We start from the raw sequence: 20,738 nt of genomic DNA, 5'->3' as shown, positions 1-20,738 counted from the left end.
GTTCCAGTAATGCTACTACATTTTTCCAAGTTACCCATAAATAAGCACATTCTTGACTCTTCCCAAAGCCTCTCCTATAACTATTTCAAATAAAAGAATGTATATTTCCACTAAGGGATCTTTTATCCCTTCCGTACACCTGGTACTACTTGCTAGAAAGACTGTCATAAGGGAAAATAACTGTGGAAATCTGCATGAATGAAGCAGATTTCTTGTAATATGGGGGGACGGGGGAGGAGAGAGAGACCAGATGGTCTCAGAACTTCTGTGTTTTATTTTTTTTTAAACGATCCATGCCTGAACTTGTCCTCTATGGCTCTCATTGACATAAAATAACTTCATGACAAGGCTACAGCAATATTACCACTCCAGAAGCCACAGTAAGATGCTCTTTTTACTGTACTTGAAATTCAGTACTTCTACACTCTCTGAAACCTAGTTGAGAGGTATACTGACAATCTTATTGCCTTCATGCAATGCGTATGTAAGCCCTGTTGTGACCTGCAATTATTCTGTTATCAATTTTTTTTTAAACGATCCATGCCTGAACTTGTCCTCTATGGCTCTCATTGACATAAAATAACTTCATGACAAGGCTACAGCAATATTACCACTCCAGAAGCCACAGTAAGATGCTCTTTTTACTGTACTTGAAATTCAGTACTTCTACACTCTCTGAAACCTAGTTGAGAGGTATACTGACAATCTTATTGCCTTCATGCAATGCGTATGTAAGCCCTGTTGTGACCTGCAATTATTCTGTTATCAATAGGCTTTTCATCAGGACCTATGCCATAGAATACATGCTGGACAGGACAAATGCTCTTCCAAGACTTGCTGATTCCAAGTCTTCAGGGATCAATGCTAACTGAACTGAGAAACTAACCAAAATGTAATCAGCATGTAACTCTAGCAACACTGGTCAGATCAGTGCCTCCTAATTCCTATAAGTAGACTACAGTATTCCATATCAGTTAAACAAAGCATTCATTGGAGAACAAACTTGCCTTAGCCTGTATCCAGGGTTACAAAGATGCCCATGACTGTTAGCAAAATCTCTATTTTCCAAGAATGGGTGGGGCTCGTATTTTGGTTTCAGCTGATAAGACACACCTCTACACAGTAACTACTGGTTACAAAAGCAGCAAAACAAGATTCAACATCACCCACAGGCTGCACATCTGCTCCAATAGGTCAATAACGAATAAACTCACTTCCTGAGGAGAACCTCAGTTGCCCACCTAGCAAGTGGAGGGGCTCTCAAGACTACCTTCAGCATTCAGCCAAAGGAACAGAACCAACAGAGAGTCAGCACATAATGAGGTTTCAAACTGAGTGGCAAGTAGTAACATTCTAAAGTATCAAAAGCCACAAAGTCTTAAGATATTGAACAATGAAAACTGTCACCTATCAGTCACTAGAAAAAGACAGCCTGTCAATACTACAAGCCTACCTCAGTCATATACTGAGGTCAGAAGGCAGACTGAACCTGTTTAAGAAAGTATCTAATACATGAATGTCTACTCAATGTCAAAAAAATCTGAGAGAATCTGATGACACCATTAAGATTATTTTTTTAAAAAAATCTATGATTGGGGACTCAATTTTCTACTATACTAGAAAATGCTACAAACTTAAGTGGTCACACAAGTGCAGGAAAACAAATGAACAACATACAGCTCTCATTTGTTGTTGGCCAGCTTGAACCTGAACCATCACACACATAATTCCTACCCTAAAATCTCAATTGTGTATGCAACTGCCAAAGAGTGCACCAGAGGAGCCTATTAAATAGAGGAAGGGGAATGGTTTATGTATATTGCCTTCTCAAGAAATACACACAGCAGCAGTACAGCTGACTTAAAGGGACTGCCAAACCTTCCAAACTCTCATAGAAAAGGCACAATAAGATACTATTTAATGCCACTCCTAGGTCTAGAAACAACTGGCATTTATGTATCAGATCCAGAACATGTGTCTACTTGGTGTGTGGGAACACTGCAACATTTCAGATGTTGTTGGACTGCAATGCAACTTCCAAGAGCCAGTGATATGGAATGTTGGGAATTGAAGTTCAACAATATTCAGAAGGCTGCACAATTGCCATCCTTGACTTAGATAAATAAGAATACATTCCATATTACGTTGTGGTTGTACAGTATAGACAAATCTGCCAAAATACAGGAAGCCACAGCAGAGAACTGAAAACTCAGAGGCAAAACCAGTATAACAAAGAGGTAACAAAAACCCCTCCCTCTCTTATTCCCATCACCAGTTATACCATCTGAAGATCATCAATCCTGGTGTTAACTCCAGCAGCCATTTCCTTCCTTTCCTGTGGTGTTTCTGGACAGGGATAGAGAGAAGCCCGGAATCTGAAAGACATATGAGCTACTCAGGGACAAAGAAATGATATGACTAAGATAAAGAGATGCTTGCAATGTGAAAGCCAGCTCTATATGAAAAGTGGCTGATAATAGGCAGGCTGTTATATCAATTGTATTTCAAAGAAACAGAACTCAGATGAGTTATAATAAAGCCTGCTTGGACTCAAATGAGAAACAAAAAATCCCTTACTTCAACATGCTTACCCTTCACAGATCTTTTTGACTCTGTTCTTCAGCTGGTCACCTTGGAAGAAAATAATGAACACAGACTTGTGCACGTAGTCACCCTAGAAAGGACAAGAAACTGATGCAAAGAGAATATTCATGGCAGTAACAAAATTAATGTTTGGTGTCGAAGCCTTAAAGCACTAGTAGTACTGGGCTATTCATTAACCAGTATAATTAGCAGATTGTACTGGGACGACTGGTTCAAATTTTCTGTTTAGCCATTAAATTCTCTGTGTTGTACCTCAACTTAGCCTACCTCACATGGATGTTGTGAGGAAAAAAATGAAGAGGAACTCTACATAAAAAATGTAGATTAGCTTAAGCTCCCTGAAAAACAGCCAGAGGAAATAAAATACAACAGTGCCTTAGCTAAAACAAAAACATTTTTCATGGAACATGGCATACCAGCAACAATCTCATGAGTGCTATGAGAGAAGAGATATTTTAGGCACTTCACTATCTCAAAAAAATGAGTCTGCTCCTCTATACCAACCTCCAAAAATGGAACTATATAATCCGGGCCATAATGGCCCAATGGCTCTAGAGAACTCAAGTAAACCAACCTAGCCATGTACAGAAAAGATAAGCAACACAAAGAAACAACCCTGCCTCCACACACCTCCTTCCAGACTCATTGACAGACAGCAATTCTTATTCAAATTCAAACTGCAAGTGTAGAACCTCAAGAGCGGTAGCTAACAACAACAAGAACAAAATCAGGAATCCATTTTTGGATTTTTTATGTTTTTCTAAAAAAAACATTTACAGCTTAATTATTAATTTCATGAATATCATCTCTTCCTTTTGTATACCAAATATGGCCACCAGGAGCCCTACAATGAGGGCAAATTCTGAAACTCGTGCAGGTCTGAAACAGAGCTGGATAAATTTTGAAGAATGCCTTTCAAAATTCACCCTAAGGGTTGTCCCCACAGCCATATTATAGCCCTTAACTCCATACACCTCAGCAGTCTCTGTATACTTAAAGGTCATAAAATAGTTGTCAGGAAAACTTGCAGGTGGATTTGGCAGTGACAGGACCTTCATGACTTTCAAGAACCACTTCTGAAGCACTAAGGTGGACTTTGAAATTTATCTACTTCTGTTTTAAACCCTCACAACCACTCCAGAAAGAGTATCAAATAGTCCCATTGGAGGGCTCACTGTCACTCCATAGAAGAAAGTGGAGGGGTGTTTTCAATTCAGCTAATGAACTTTAAAGGTTAGAGGAATCCTAATGTAACCAGAGAACCCAGGCAGATAAACCAAGCAGCTGCCTCTGGAGTAAAAAGTCAGAAGGAAAAGAAGTGAATGGAAAGGAACTGATGTCTATGATGCACTTTGCAGTCCAACCTTTGAACTCTCTAGGGTGTCTAAAGATGCATTCCTCAGGCTGCTGGCTAGGCTGAGATAGCAATTCCCCCCTTCCTGTATTTGTTCAAGCAAGATGCTGGGCCACCTCAATCAGGAAATTTTTGCACAATCCTGATGAGAATCATAGCACTATGTGCAAGTTTTTTAGCCATTAGAACTTAATCCATCCATAGAGGGAGTATGAATCAGAATGCCTTCTTCAAGACAAAACTGGGATTGTACTTCAAGAAAAAATAGTGGATTGCATACCTTATATCAGTATGTGCATGATGCAAACTGATTATTTAGGACATCAGTGGACACACGATGAAAGAAAATTAGCTGGGATTAAGATCCTGAAAGAAGGGGGCAGAAAGTCTCCCTCCCAACTCCTGGATACTTCTCACTATCTTGCATCTTTCTAAGAACTTTTCAAAAAATCAATTTTTACTTTAATTACTGCATCTAAGGCTCAGATTTTAAAATTAGAGGTAAGAGCACCAAATCTGCCTGGAAGGTCAAACCTTAAATAACTAAACTCCAGTCCCAGAAGGCTGCCATTACTCAAAGATTGAGAAAACACACTCTGTATATGCTTCGTGACAAGAATAGTTAACCCTCAAAAGCAAGCAAGAAGTCCAGAACTCCAGAAGAAGTGTCCTACCCACCCACACCCACACCCACCATGGCAGTCACTGGGCAGAGAGAGAGAGAAAGGAAGGAAGGAAGGAAGGAAGGAAGGAAGGAAGGAAGGAAGGAAGGGTGGTTCTGCCCACTTTTCCCTATGGCACTGTCCACCATTCACTCCTGAATGATGCTATCAACAGATAAAAAGCCTTCCTCACACCTACTTCACTTCTTTGCATCTTCCACGGCCAAGTATGAACACTCAGAATTAGATTTGGCATTGAAAATTTGCTCAGATTAGCTGATCTCTTCAAACAGGAAACTTACTCTTAACAAAAAATTATTCTTAGCCATGTTACAAACACAATAAAAATCTTGATCATAACACTAGCAGCCTGAGCTAACAGAGCTGTAACAAAAAGTATCACATAGTTTCAGAATCTGTTAAGATGCAGTACATAACACTCACAGGGCTGGGGGCCAATTCCCTGCCTGGTACCTGCTACAGGTCATGCCCTCATCTACAAAACTCATCAGCACAGTATAAAAGTACAAAACATTTTAAATATGGTTTTGTAGTCTGACACCAATGTTTAACCACTAAACTTTAGAGCACATTTTCAGGTCAACTTGGGTTTGCAAAAGAGGCCTTGCAGAACCACATGTGGCCCACTTCTGAATTAAGCAGTCATATTTAAAATGCAGGCTAGATTTAAATATATAGAACACATACAACAAAGTATACAAATACTTATTTAAATCCGTCTGATAAATTATTCAGTTCTTTAGCTGATCCATTTGTGTTGGATTTTTAAAAACGAATTATATTTTTTAAGATACTGACATACCAGATGATTCACATTTTTTGACAGAAAGAAATGCCAATTTCTTTCACAAGCCCTCGCATAAATAGGGTGTACTATTCAAATCAAACTAAGAACTTCTTTCATTTCAACCCCAGTTAAAATAAGCCTTCTTCCCAGCCCAGAGCAGAAATCAAGTTTTAATCAGTCTCTTATTAAGAAAAACAATACACATTAATATCTGAAAGCTTTTGGCATGACAAAGAATAGCAGCTTGCTGCTACAGAAATGGCTTATATACCGTTACTGGATCTTCCAATGGATTTTCAATTTCAGCTTGACGCAAGAAGACGTTTCCACGGCACACCCTCCACAGCATACGTTCGAAGGTAGGGATCCTCTCACGGCTAATGACACCAGCCACAAATCTGAACACAGAAGTGAAAAGCAAAAGGAAAGGGCATAATGTGTTGGAACAAGGTAACTGTCAACACAGGACCTACAAGAAAACTTTCAGGGATATAAAGCCCCATTTTGTAGCTATAAAAAGAAAGTTCAGAGAGCATCCCAAACCAAGCAAGGGGCAAAACAGATGCTGCCCCTTTGATCGCCAGATCAGGGCAACAGCAACCACATGCTGCAGCCCCGATCTGGCATTTTTCCAGGCCAAGAAGCAGCAGCAAAATGCTGCTCCTTCTTGGGCTGGAAAAAAGCATAGTGGTTATTTGGTTAAAATGTAATGTTTTCAAAGAAAATTTAAAAATATATATTTTTTATTTGTTAGGTTAAAAATTTGAAATTTTAATTTAAAAAAATTCTGAGCCCTGTCCTTTCTCCTCCCAGTGAGCTTCACCCCACTCCTACCATCTCTTAAAGCATTTTAAAGAGAAGCAGGCAAATGACAAAGCCCATTTCTGCCAAAGGTTAGGTGTCACCTGCTATGGTCCATACCCCTTCATCCCCCAGATGACACCCCTGGTCTGGAATAATGTCTGAACTGAGCAAAGTACCACTGAGCTGCCAGAACAAAATCTAAACAAGCTTTATTGTTAAAGAAAGCAGAGAATTACTGGAGGATTCCATCTATTAAAAACACATACTGATGAGAAAACCCATATGGAGAAAGCAATCTTGACCAAATCGCAAAAAATAAAAATTAATCTGGCTTTCATAGTGGCTAGGCAGAAGCTCCAGAAGTTGCAAATCTCCCACGGCAGCAGGTGGGACTAGTTTTGTTGACGCAACCTGTGATATGGTAACTTGTCAAGATACACTGGCCATATTGCAAGCTGTCTCTTAAAAACAGGATATGAAATTAAGAGAAACACTATAGAAAATCTGAGAGTTAGGGACAAAACAGACCAGCTGAAGGCAGATTGGGGCTGCAGTAATCACATACCATGGCCCCAATCCGACTTTTTGCAGGCCATATTGCAAGCTGTCTCTTAAAAACAGGATATGAAATTAAGAGAAACACTATAGAAAATCTGAGAGTTAGGGACAAAACAGACCAGCTGAAGGCAGATTGGGGCTGCAGTAATCACATACCATGGCCCCAATCCGACTTTTTGCAGGCTGAAAAAAGGACGGCAAAGAGGTGCTCCTTTTGGCCCGGCAAAAAGCCTGCTTTTTCACCCCACTGTGGCCAGAAGCTGACTTTAAGGTACTCCAGCAGCGTGTGATGTATAAATGCTGTGCCATCAGAGTGCCCTGGAAGCTGGCTCCCATATAAATAGCCAGGCTACCGGGTGGCTCCCGGGAGGCTTGGGGGCATGCGTTCTCTATATGCCACACCACCAAGCTGGCTAGAAGCTGGCTTTTTATGCTGGTCTGTTCTGGCCCTAAGTCAATACAGTGGGCCCTCTACTTATGGGGAGGATCTGTTCCGGATCCCCCTGCATAAGGGAAAATCCGCCTCTGCTCGAGCCTCATAGGAAATAATGGGGCGTGTGCATGTGGTGTAGCGGGGCGCGTGCACCATGGGCACATGCACGCCATTGTTTCCCTCCTTAAGTGGCTTCCACATATGCTGGATGCAGCGTAAAACGCATCCACGCATGGCGTGGGTGCACTGTAATAGCTTATGCTACAAGTTAGTCTCAAAGGTGCTGCTAGATCCCTTTGCGTATAGGGGGGAAAGAGTAGGAAATATGAAGCATAATGTCAGACCTGTAGGAAATCAGATAGGTGGGCAAAAATGCCACACATACCCTGCAAACAATGCCTCCAAAGTCTCTGAACATTTTTGCCCCTCCCCCCAAGGGTGAATTTCCTCTCCTAAAAACAGCCAAGGCAGCAATTTAGCTTTAGTGCTAAAACACACCAGGTTTTCAAAACATCTTTATATTTTGATAGTATTAAATATGGACATATATTAAAGTTTCCAGTTTTAATTAAACAATTGGCATAATATTCAACTTAATTTTGATCTAATACACAGTAATTAAATTCACAGCTTGAGCAGAAGTATAACAGACCTGACATCTAAAATGATTGGCCTGTTATCTTCAAGTCACCTGGACAAAAAGCCAAGATGAAGGAATCCAGGTCAAAATCCTAATACCTTAACTAGTCACATCAGTTCTGAGAGTCTACAAAGCAGCCAATGACTATTGCTAAAACAGGAAAGTAATACATACCCCAGTCGCAGTGGGGTTCCTCTTCCCATCTCGCTAGGCTCTAGTAGTGACGAAGACTCCTCCAACAAGTCGGGATCCGCCATCTGCTGATGATGCAATTCAGCCTGAATTCACAAATCAATTAATATCTAATGAAACTAGTTAGTGGCATGCAGGAGGATGAGGAACCAGGAGATGAATGAACAGAAGAAAAGACAGAAAAGACAAGCGAGAAAATAAGAGACAAAGAGAAGGCTCAATGAAAATATGAAAAGGTGAGCAAGGAATCTGTGGAAAATCAACAGAAGGAAAGAAGCAAGATGCTTATGAAACACACCAGTCTTTTCCACTGGGCAAAAGCTGCTCTGGATTGCAAGTTAAGCTCCACAGTATTATGATGGGAAAGAAACAGTTCCCAACCAGGCTCAGGAAAGAGGGTCTTTGGGGTTTGTTTGTTTGTTTGTTTCCCTTTAAAGGCAATGGTTTGATTGAGACTTATGTCACTTCTCTGTCCTACTGTGAAGGGCAGGGAAGGTTTGTAACAGTGCATGCTACTGCTATCAATGAAGATGCTCCAGAAAATGAGGCGAAAAGCAACTGAGAAGTTGCACTAAGATATATAGATTATTGGGCCAAGCACTCCACACTAAACAGTACTATATATACTTTTGAGTTTCAGGCTGAACAGCAAAAAATAAAACATTGCTTTATGCCAGGACTGAAGCCTCCAGCTATTATTGGACTGCAGCTCCCAACATTCCTCATCATTAGCCATGCTGGCTAGGACTGCTGGGAGCTCAAAACTGACAATACCTGGAGAATTATTTGATGCCCATCCTTGTTCTATATTAACGAAAGCTAGATTTGAAGCTTAACCATTGGAAATGCTCTGAGCACTTCTTCTGTCTTGAGTGAATTTAGCAAGTATTTCCCAGTGGATTTTTCCTGGCTAGTTGCAGTGATATAAATTGTTAAGGGGGAAAAGATGCCATGATGCTTAATTGTATGCTGGATAACAAGGTCAAAAACATCCAAGCAAAATCTGCTACATTAATTAACACAAATCTGTATGATTTCCTGCTTTGCATAACTTATTACAAAATGTTACTATTTTGTATAATTAATAGTAATTTTACTAGTCAAAGGGAGACAGGGACACTGAAGGCCTAGCTGATAGAAATTAGCAATCCTCTGTTGTGTGCCTTCAAGTCATTTCTTACTATGGTGACCCCTAGCATGCCATTTTCTTAGTAGTAGCTTCTCGGATTTCAGATGGTTTAGTCAATGGCACATCCAAGTATATTTTCATAATCAGAAGGACTGAAAACCTGTTTTGTTTTGTTTTTAAAAATTGAAGTCAAGATTCTTCAGCCATACAGAAACCTACCTGAGTCTATGCTTTCAGAGAATACAAGAGCTTTGGTTACATGACAAGGTCTGTTTTGTAAACTGATCTGAAGAGGAACAAGATAACTTATGTCTTGCTTTGGCAAAAAGCAATTTATATCTTCTTCAGTTCAGATGGCTCTCTGATAAAGTGCTTTGTTGCCCAATACTCACAACATGTTTCCTTTCAAAGCAAACATGACTTGGTATATTTTACACATCTGTATAGCACCTTTACGGTTACTGAAATAGATAGGAATATATACATTAATTTCACTCTGTAAGCTGGGAACTTAACTTGCACAACCACCAATGATACAGCTCAAGAAAGATGTTGATGCCATATCTTCAGATGCAGCATTAACATGAGAAAACAGTTAAAATAATTTCTACCTTGACAGCCCACACAGTAAAGAGAAGTATTTTAAAGAAAAGAAGCATACAAAACTAGGATGGTGGGAATAGTCTCCTACCTCCTGATGCATGCAAAGGCTGCTGAAAACTGAGGCAAGTGTCCTTTAGATATAATTTGGAAGACATACATCAGGCCACAAAACAAGCCACAAAATCAGTGTAGCAAAACAGGGACACTGATTTGTCAACCAAGGTGCAAAAGGACTCCTTACAATAGATCTTGAACTGCCAAATCTGTTAAGCTTTTGAGGGTAATATAGGCCATGTTCAGAATCTACCATCAGCCAGAATCAATCATTTCTGGAAAAGTTGGGAACAGCTAAACAAACACGTCATAGACCTTCTGTCTGTGGTTTGTTTATTAGCTCATCTCTCTCCAAACAAGCCAGAACCACATGCCATTGGCTTTTCTAGAGAGAGAGAAGCCAGAACACCAGATCCAAGCATCAGAAAAAATAAGGTCCTTGATTTATTTAGCCTCCCTTTTAGAATGGGAGTGTCAGAGCTGCATGCATCAGCAACCTGCCTCATTCCAAACTCTGGCTTATCATACTGTCTAAATCAAATCATACTAATGTTTCTCTGGCAAATATGTCCTCCTACTCTCCCAATTCCTTCTTTGCTCTACAATTATATCCTTTCAAAAAGACAATTCATTACAGTATATAATCAAGTGTTGCCACCTCCAGATCTTTGTGGACTTCTATACTACTTTCAGATGGCACAGAACCATGTACTTCCTTTAAGATGGAGACTCTGCGAATCTAATTTATCACTTCTATATTATGTATGTAACAACTTTCATGTCACAAATCCAGGCACAAGAAACATATTCAGGGGCAGCTGTGTTGGCCACACAGCAAAATACAACAAGATCCACAAAAACAGCAATAGTTTATTGGGCCAATCAAAATGTACAAAATACATCATTCAAACTTTCAAAGCTTCAATGGTTTCTTCATCAGGCAAAGATGTTAAAATTACACCAGAGGAAAAAAGTGACAATGACCTGGTACATATGGGGCCTGAAGCATGCCCTCATCATGTGCTAGGGTTGCCTCGGGGTGGCGCTTCCAGATGTCCCTCAACTCTAACATGTGATGAGGGCATCAAAATGGCGGCACCCTGTACACATGGGCACTGCCATTGTTATGCAAGCGCCACACGGCATCTGCATGGCAGCCGCAACGTAAAAAGATCCCACTTTTTGTGGGTTCTTTTTCCACCGCAGGGAAGCCCTGCAGTTTGGTGGCTGCAGCTTCCCTGCAAAGGGGGGGGGGGGAAGGTGCCGGGAGACCACCCTTTTTGAGAGGTCTGTACCGCACCAATGTTGGAGTCACAGGCCTACATTTTGTCTCATATCTTATTCTGTTGCCAGTTAAGATGCATTTTGATTGGTCCAATAAAGGTATCACTGTTTTGTGGATTTGGAATTTTGTTGTATTCTGCTGTATGACCAACACAGCTTTTATTGATAATTTTGATTGTGAGTCAGTTTCAACTCATGGCACCCCAGTGAATGAGACATCTTCACGATCTCCTATCCTTAACTACTCTGCTCAGGTCCTGCAGGTTCAGGCCCATGACCCTCCTTGATTGAATCTAACCATCTAATAATGCTCTCTCTCTCTTTCTACTGCATTCTATCTTTCCTAGCTTTATTGTCTTTTCTAGTGAGTCATGCCTCCCCTAGATGTGGCCAAAGTACAACAGCTTCAGTTTCATCATCATGGCTTCCAGGGAGAGTTTGGGCTTGATCTGTTCTTGGACCCATTTGTTTGTCTTTTTGGCTGTCCATGGTATCTTTAGCACTCTTGTCCAGCACCACATCTCACATAAGTTGATCTTTTCTGTTTGCTTTCTTCACTGTCCAGCTCTCACATCATACATGGTGATGGGGAATACAATGGCCTGAATTATCCTACCATATATACTTGACTGTAAGATGAGAAATTTATGCTGAAAAGGTGATCAAAAAAACCCGGGTCAACTTATATACAGGGCAATACAGTAACAGGCTTGCCCCTCAAGCGTTTTCTGCAGCCCAGTGTCTCCTGAAGGAACAGCCCAGTTGAGGAATGGCTTAGAGGCAAAAGTTTGCTTTGCCCAACTCCTCCTCAACTCGGGTGTCTTCCTGAATAAATCCTCCAAAGGGACAGTTGGGATGAAGAAAGACTTGGGAGGCAAACGTTTGTTTCCCCCTACTCTCTCAGCTTGGGTTTCCTCCAGAGGACTTCTGAAGGGACAGCTTCGCTAAGGAAGGGCTTGGACAAACTTTTACTTGCCCCTCCTTCCTCAGCTCGGGTGTCCTCCAGAGATCCTCCAAAGGGACAGCAGAGCTGGGGAAAGGCTTAGGAGGCAAACATTTGCTTTCCCCCCTCCTCCTCTTCCTCAACTTGGGTGTCTTCCGGAGGTCCTCCATGGGGACAGCTGCACTGTGGAGGGGGAGGAAAGGTTACCCTTGACTTATCCACGAGTCATCTCAAAATCCCTAATTTTGGCCCCATAACCTGCCCTCAACATATACACAATGTTGATTTACAGTCAAGTACATATGGTAATTTTGGTGTTCAATTTTGTATCTTTGCACTTCAGGATCTTGTCTTGTTCTTTCATAGCTGCCCTTCCCATTCTTCTGATCTCTTGACCGCAGTCTCCATTTTGGTTAGTGGTTTATCTGGGAAACCCTTTACTATTTTGACTTCTGCATCATATAGGATGAATTCATCTGTGGTCATTGTTTTTATTGTCTTAATGTTCAACATTAAGCCTACTTTAGCACTTTCTTCTTTGACTTTCTTTAGTAGTTGTACCAACTCTTTGTTGTATTCTGCTAGTACTATGGTGTCATATGCATATCTTGGGTTGTTAATATTCCTCCTAGCTTCTCTCCACTTTCCCCGAGTCTAAACTTGCTCTGCTTATGATACTGAAAAAGTTTCCTGGATTTGAAGATACTGAATTTTGCTGCAATTATAACTAGAGGAGCTATTGGACAAGGACTTAACTCTTTGACATTTTTACTTCCAACAAAGGTAAAAAAAATCTTTCATTTGGACTACAATTGCCAATTTTTACCTATATTGCATCTAATTTTTTTTCCAGATATAAAAATAAAGAGACTTCTTGAGAAATTAAATCTCTGCCTAAGAAAGTGATAGTTACGTCCAAAACACACTGCAGAAATAATCCAGTTTCAGACCACTTTAACTGCCCTGGCTCAGTGCTAGAGAAATCTGGGAATTGTAGTTTATTGTGGCACTACAGCTTTCTGACAGAGGCGGCTAAATGTCTCACAAAACTACAGTTCCCAGATTCTCTATCACTGAGTCAGGGCAGTTAAGGTGGTCTCAAACAGGATTATTTCTGCAGTGTGTTTTGGATCTTAGCCCCACAGTGAACAGATTTTGCCTGGATCTCAATGGAAGTTACTTTGCTGCTGCTAATGGATTAGAAATTTTATTGCCTGTGTTTTATTGTCCTTTGTTCTTGCTCCCCACATGACAAAGAAGGGGAGTAGCCTCTCCCTACACTGATACCCCTCTAGATCATTTTTACAGACAACAAGTTTGTCTGAGACAAATGTACGTAAGTCTATGACTCAAACAATATATCTTTTCTTCTCCTGGCTTTTACCTGATGAAGCCAGTTAACCTTGCATGATATATTTTGTGCATTTTGGTTGGTCCAATAAAGCCATTGCTGTTTTGTGCAAATCCAGACACAGGACTCACACAATTCTCTGTGCAAAAAGTAATGGATTAAGTGAATGAGTTCAAATTCTTACATTTATTTTTTTCCCTCTACCCTACGCTACTTTCATAATACTGTATACAAGTTCACCTCCCTTCAAATTCCCTTCTGACCCTGTCGCCTTTGTGCCTTCTACCATGCTGAAGTTCCCTGCTGACTGTGTCTTCACCAAGAAGCACAACAAAGAAAGCAGAAAATAAATGCCACTATATTCCAAAACAGAACTACTCCAACACACACAAAAAAGACACATGAATTTTCAGATGAAGGACCTTGAGTTGTATTTGCCAATGCAAAAAAAGGGTTATTTTAATATCATTGCAGAGTCAGACATATTTAAAAAAAAAAGCCAATAAGAGGCAAAGAGGCTCAGACTCATTTCAAAACTTGGATTTCCCCAGGATTTCCATTTCCTCTGCCTATTCATTTTTGCCATGAACTCCCTGATAGGCTTTACAATCTGCTCATTGCTAAAGAAGGCAAATATCAGGCTCAAAGAGAATTCATACTGGCAGTTATGGTGATGTTATTTTTCTTCAACAGGAGCTGAGGACAGGCTTAAGTGCATCAGATCAACAGAGTCAGTGGAATTTATATGTGCTGACCAAGTTCCCACTAGATTCAATGGGCCCATTCTAGATGAACTAACAACTACAATTAGGGCCATATCAGTATTTCTATTGTCAAGTAACAGCAACAATACCATAATTTTAAAAAAGGAACCAAGAGAAAATATTCCTGCTCTGAAATCACTCTTAAAAGACAATTCTGCAGGCCAAACAACTCAAGGTCCTTCTGATACACACAAGTAGCCTTTGAGCAAAGAACAAGACTGAACACAGATACACTTTCCACAATTTTCAACACCTGCAGCAAGGACCACCAATGAGAGGAACAGATGCAGAATGAGAACTAAAGACTGCAGATGGTTAAAGAAAAAGAAAGAAATCAGAGGAAGGAGATGGGAACTGCATGCCATTAACCATTACTTTTCCAGTCTTCTTCCAAGCTATTCTGGGACACTTATGGCTATTAGATCCAAAGATATTACTCCTGTTTTTCACTAAGTAAGAATATGAAGACCGAGAAAAGGATCACCAGTTAACAGAATCAAAACCATTGCATTGATTTTTGACAGGCAAGAAATAGCTATACTGGCAAACACTTCAGCAAGGGTCACTCCCTTTCTGACGAAGAGTCTTCAGATAAAAGACTTGCCCTGCAAACCATTTCTTGCTGTAAAATTACCAATATTTCACAAATTTCCCCCCAACAATTTAAAAAGTTTTCAAATGTTGGAAGCAACAAGACTCTCAGTAGCAAAAAATAATAAATGGAAGATGAAGCAACAACTAGGCTGTGCCACCTTAAAAAGTACCCCCTCAAATTTGGTTCACTAATGAACCACTGCCTGTTTATGTGAAGTTGCTCAAAGAATAAACATGAAGTAACTCATGACTCTGTGGAAGCTGCATTTCAGTGGAAAGTTACACAGTGCATAATGTTCACACTGAGCTGGCTAATCTAAACAGTTGCTTAGATAGTTCCAAATACTGAAAACATTAATGAGAGACTTTGCGCAGGCAACTGCTACTTTCAGTGTGTGACGCCGTCCATCCAGCACCATTCTACTTGTGACGCTAAAAGACAAGTGAGGCCCAGAAAAGTTAGACTGTACCAGTTCAAAACCCAAGCAGCATTTACGTGACAGAGTATTTGTCCACCCACAGAAAGCCCCTGTATGTAGAAAACTGGAGTGCTTATCTGCAGGTAAATGTTTGATATTTGTAAGAACAAGTCTTGTGTTTCAGACTTTTTTTAGACACATGTGTAGTTTATAACAGCATTCAGGGAAATTGTGTGTCCAGCAAAGTCCAAAGGATTCAAAGTCACAGTACACTCAGGCTGCTGAATACTGCATTGAAAATGAGATACAGCTATAATTAAAGCAATATATATACAAAATCAGCACCATTGACCTAAAATCAACATTTAGCGGCTAGTGCTGTGTAATCCAACATATAGCTGTTTTTCAGAAAAACTGGAGAGGTATGTCAGTTATGTTAGTTCTCCAGCAATACACAAGGTTCAACATTAACTTGCATAGAAGTATGTTGCCAAGAGAAAGAAAAATCAGCCAAGCACAAGTTGCACCGACATTGGATGGTTTCCCAAGCACTATGTTTTCAAGTATTTTTCCACAGTTGTGATGGTTAGTAACTTAATTTTCCAAAGTGCAAGAAATGTATTTCTGAAAGTGGCAGTTGCCAAGCCCAGCCCCAAAGGTCACAATCTGCAAAGTGATACTCAACACTTTAAGAGAAAGCACCCAGACACATTACTGATCATCTTCCTGACTGGATTAGCCTCAAAGCAAGCGAAGGACTGAATCAGTGCAGGGAGCCGCTTTGCTTATATTATGAATCAATTTTGTTTGAAGTGTTTAATTAGGAGGTTGTGTCAACTGACTATACATTACAGGCCACTAGCAAAGCTCAAACTACCATAAAACATCACAATCTCTTACACAATGCCTCTTAATTCACTCAATATCTTTAGTGATTAAGATTTAAGACCCTAAATTTGAATGTGTTCTATCCCTTTATAATATGTAAGTGCAGCCTTTTGCAAACCATTAATTTGGCTTTGTTTATACCATTCTTTAATTGATCTCTCAGCAATCCTTGCTGATTCACTTTTACTATTGGCCTCATGATTCACTTTCCCTACTGAAAATGGATGGAAAAATCAGGGATAGGTGACCCACCCAGGTGCCTAGAAACTTGGGAGTGCATGTTCTTTTCAGGAGCAGGTCTGGCATACATAAGGGCCTCCTAGTTTGACACCTATGTAAGGCTTAGGCAGAGCAATGTGTGGCCTCTCACTCACCTGCCTTAACACTGTACAATGAAAAATATACTGTAAAATAAAATGGATACATGATCTCCTATCTCCTGTCTGGCTATAAGGACCAAGACTGCAGATGTTCTAAGCATCCGATCTTCTATGTGTGTGTGTTGTAGTCATTTCAGACTTTACGGCGACCCTAAAGCAAGAACCTATCATGGGATTTTCTTAGCAAGATTTTTTTTAGGGGGGTTTGCCATTGCCTTTCCTTAGGCTGACAGAATGTGACCTGCCCAAAGTCACCCAGTGGGCTTCATGGCCAAGCTGGGAATCAAACCCTGTCTTCCAGAGTTGTAGTCCTGCACTCAAACCACTATGCCACACTGGCTCTACAGATGCATAAAATTATGAACCAAACAACTAGGAATCTGGATAGGTATTTTTCATCCTGTTTTTTCCAAGGCTGACAATGGGCTCTACAGCAGACCCCAGGGATCTTTTTAGAGATCTTACAGGATCATGTACTTCTAATTGACAACTGACAAGTATTTGACAACTGTCTGGGACTTTTTTTTTTTGCTTACGCAAGGAACTTTTCGCTATCACAAACTGCAGATAATGAAGCCATGGGGTGGTCAGCTTGCATATTTACATGAATCATGAAAAAATAATTTGTAGAAATTTCTCAGAACTAAAGAGAGACACCTCTGCCCCAAAACTGCAACATAAACAAGCATTCTCAAGAAGGAATGTGGTGATGGGCTGGCCCAGCTGCATAAGCGGCAAAAATATACGATATTCTGACCTCATCAAAAAATTGCTGAGTTTTGCGCAGTATGAATTTTAATTCTGTCAACTCTAGGAAGTTCCTTTTCAAGGCTTCTTGGTTGGTGTTGATTTCTTTGAGCTCATTTTCAATCTTCTCAAAGTTTGCCTAAGATGGGGAAAAGAAGGAAACAAGAAAGGATTAACTGCCAACATCCTGCAACACATCTTTTACTGTATGGACTACCTCAACCCAAAGGGTCACTAAAGCCAAATGGACAAGCAGTATGAGACTGCATAGCCTGACATTTAGATCAAAGATAAATAAACTTTTCTTCTATAAATAGACATCCTTTGTACAAATTATATAAATCAGTTACTGAAATTTAATTGTCTGATCAGTTCAAAGTTCTCTTTTCTTAATCAATCAGATATTTATAAAACATACAGTATTTCATAGGCTTTTTCTACAAGCACTACTTCAATGTAGACTTTTTACATTGTTAAATAATCTTTTCCAATCATTTAGATCAGCGTTCCTCAACCCAGCACAACTTTAGCCATACTAGCTAGGATGATACGGTCTGCAGTCCAACATACCTGAGGGGAAAACCTGATTTAGATGAACAAAAGCACTGCCTTCTGTTCCCTTGCCCTATGAAGTTGGAAGTGGCTATACAGAAGGGAACCTTTTCAGTGATTGTCTCCAGGCTCTAGAATTTTTCTCCAGTAGGTGGTTTGCTTGTCTTAGTCCCTCATGGCTTTTTGACATAGTATAAATATCCTCTCATTTCAGAGAGCCTCTGGTGGTATGACAATTTAACTGTCAGCTTTGCCGTTATTTAGTTTAAATGTTACACTTTACTGTTTTAACACAATTAAAATTTAGTATAACAGTGTTTAATGGACATTGTTTTGTCTGTTCCAAGTCAGTAGCTTGGGGATTTGACATAGGACAGCAGGATGTACATACATACATACATACTTTCAATATATACATGCTATTACCATATGCCACATCTTTTACAAAAAGTACCTGCAAAATCTAGATGTTTCACATCCCCTCTGACTATAGAATACTCTCAGACACTCTCTTCACAAGCTAGTTTTCCTGATTATTTCTTCTTACACCTCATCTTATTCAGTTTGACTTTTAATTGCCCACTCTACAGCAAGAGATGCTAGAGCTTTGTAAAACACCAAGATATTCCAAGATGCAAAGACTTACAAAAACCCCTTAGGATTGCATTCTTTACCTCCAAATCAATCATGTCACGAGGAAATGGCACCTCCGGATTCTCACCAGTGTCTGTGATGGGAATATTGGCCTTTTTAATCTCCTTTTCCACAAATCCTGAGGAAGGTGAGGAAACAGAATTATCATGATGAAGACACTCAAGAAGGGCAATATCAAGTGAGAAAAAGAAAGGAATTCCCAAGCTCCTGCCAATCCAGTCCTACAACTGAACTTCTGCTGCCTTCCTGCACCAGCCCACACACAAATCTCTGAAAATCTCTCTGAGTTTTAAACAATAGGTATGTAACAAAAAAGTTAAACACCACCCATAAAAAGATGGATAATATTTTATAAACTTTTGTGCAATTTCAGGATGAATGAGAAGCGATGGTATATGTGCAGCCTAATAAAACTCACCTGGAGATCAGAATACCACAAATCACTCTCTTCAAATTTTAGCTAAGCATTTCTGAAAGCTGGGTCAGTTTTTGCAAAATAACAACTTCCTAGGCCTCCAGTGGTCATGCATGCAATCTGTTTTACAGTCTAACTTGTAATTAGCAATCATATCGTTTATTACGTTTCTTATGGGCTGGCGCCTATTCTAGGTTTTGCAGTGGGCAACAACATAGACTGTAATGTTCAGCATAGATAGCGGGAGGTGAGAAAAGGTTAGGTGACTCATAGATTGATTTAGGTCTATAAATCTACACAGAGACAATAGAAAACAAGAAGAAGTAGTGACATACGGAGTTTCCTGTCCATTTCTTCACACCTCCGGACTTCGTTAACAAATTTACGTTGGAACACATTCACATCTGGATTTAGCTGCCAATAAAAATGTGTAATTACTATGATGTACAGCTGTGTGCAGAGAGATACTGAGAACCTTTTGTATGTCTCAAAGCCCTCCTTATCATTTGCTGAACTGCTGTGATGTCATGAAAAATCGACTAAAATTTCAACTGATCAAAAAGAAACTTATCAGTACAAGTCTTATCAAGATATAGGTGGTAAAATACAGTCACCTGTAGCCAAAGGCAGCACCATTAACACTTAACACCTACACACAGCAGAAATGGTTCCAGCTGCTGCCAGAGGAAGTCAGGTTCCTTTTGAACCTAATAGTCAAAGGACTGACAGTCAAAGAGGACTGAGTTACTACACTAACTCAGAAGATATAAGTAGCAGATACTTACATCTCGAAATTGGACCTTCCCAAGTTCTCCCAGTTCACTGACGCAACAATATGCTGCTTCAGACTGAAGAAAAAGTTGTGCGAGGGTCATTTCTTCACTCCGGAAGAGCTCCCCCATGGTGGAAGGAGCAATCACTCAAGCTAGGGTCAGAATCTTCTTAGGCCTTAAAAAAACACAAAAATATAAGACTGTGACTCTTCAAAACAATATAAATTTCTCACTTGGGCCTACAAGAGTTTTATACTACAAACCGATGTATACTTTCAGTTCTATAGCATTTGTGGATGATTTAAGGATTCAAGACCACCACAATGAAAATCAAATTTAAGTTATTGCTTTCATAACCATTTTTAAAGAACTATTAAAAATGCCCTAAAATACCAGCTGCACATTCATCAGTTCCCAACTACACAGAGATTCTGTAACCTTTGCACGCAGCATAAATTACTATCTAGTGATTTATGATGCCAGCTAGATCCTTCTATGGCATCTGTGAACATACAACCATTTTAAAATCCAGTTAAATGCTGTGCACAACTAGTCCATGTTACCAAGCTCATCTTCAATGACTGAATGCTTTTATTTCTGAAATCCACCTCTCAGTTTCAGGCCTAAAGCTTCTTCATGCAGTAGGCCATCATGTGGGTGTCTCTACAGGCTGCTGTCCTAGAAACATAAGCACCAGCCTATCAGCTGACAGCTATAATGCGGGAAGAGTGTTAGCACTGCAGCAGATTTAGCTGGCTGCACTCAGAGCTCATTTTCACTAAAGAATATGAAAAAATGCAGATGCCATAGTCGGGTGCGGGGAGGAATTATTCAGTAAAAGTCAAGACTGTTGGTGTACTCTCTATCATGGCAATGAAACAGAAATTAAACCACTAATTGATGTTTTCATATCTAAGATGTCACGCAGAACATGGCAGGTCCAGCAAATGCCCAGAAACAATTGAACTCCCATTAATATATGCTCCCATGTTCTGTAGCTTTTCAGATTAACATGCAAATGAGAGGTGTAGCAAAATCAAAGGGAAATTATGAAAAGATACAGATGTAGTAGGGTGGGGAAGGAACTAATAATTACAAAGCTGAATCTTCCCCTGCCCTCTTGAGGGCCAGTA

The 20,738-nt window shown here is 40.0% G+C and overlaps 1 protein-coding gene across 11 annotated transcripts in view; it reads right to left on the bottom strand.

Moving 5' to 3' along the window:
- LOC149309114 (V-type proton ATPase 116 kDa subunit a 1) overlaps positions 1–20,738 on the bottom strand; it is a 56,890-nt gene that overhangs the window by 32,408 nt on the left and 3,744 nt on the right. For 7 of the 11 annotated variants that reach the window (XM_089531818.1, XM_089531823.1, XM_089531829.1 and 4 more), the window contains exons 2-9: positions 19,618–19,780; positions 19,168–19,246; positions 18,438–18,535; positions 17,222–17,350; positions 8,038–8,141; positions 5,700–5,826; positions 2,592–2,674; positions 2,282–2,375 (exon numbers count right to left, since the gene is read on the bottom strand). In XM_089531818.1, the coding sequence (XP_089387944.1) occupies positions 2,282–2,375; positions 2,592–2,674; positions 5,700–5,826; positions 8,038–8,141; positions 17,222–17,350; positions 18,438–18,535; positions 19,168–19,246; positions 19,618–19,734 (831 nt within the window). In that variant the 5' untranslated portion in view covers positions 19,735–19,780. The remainder of the gene's footprint in view (positions 1–2,281; positions 2,376–2,591; positions 2,675–5,699; positions 5,827–8,037; positions 8,142–17,221; positions 17,351–18,437; positions 18,536–19,167; positions 19,247–19,617; positions 19,781–20,738) is intronic. The other 4 variants (XM_089531824.1, XM_089531827.1, XM_089531828.1 and 1 more) reach the window with 2 other exon arrangements.

This window comes from Sceloporus occidentalis, unplaced genomic scaffold (genome assembly GCF_023333645.1).
Source record: "Sceloporus occidentalis isolate IW3139 unplaced genomic scaffold, rSceOcc1.0.p SCAF_7, whole genome shotgun sequence".
Classification (NCBI taxonomy): Eukaryota; Metazoa; Chordata; class Lepidosauria; order Squamata; family Phrynosomatidae; genus Sceloporus; species Sceloporus occidentalis.
Note: the sequence above shows the minus strand (reverse complement) of the source record. Positions and strands in the feature narration are given on the sequence as shown.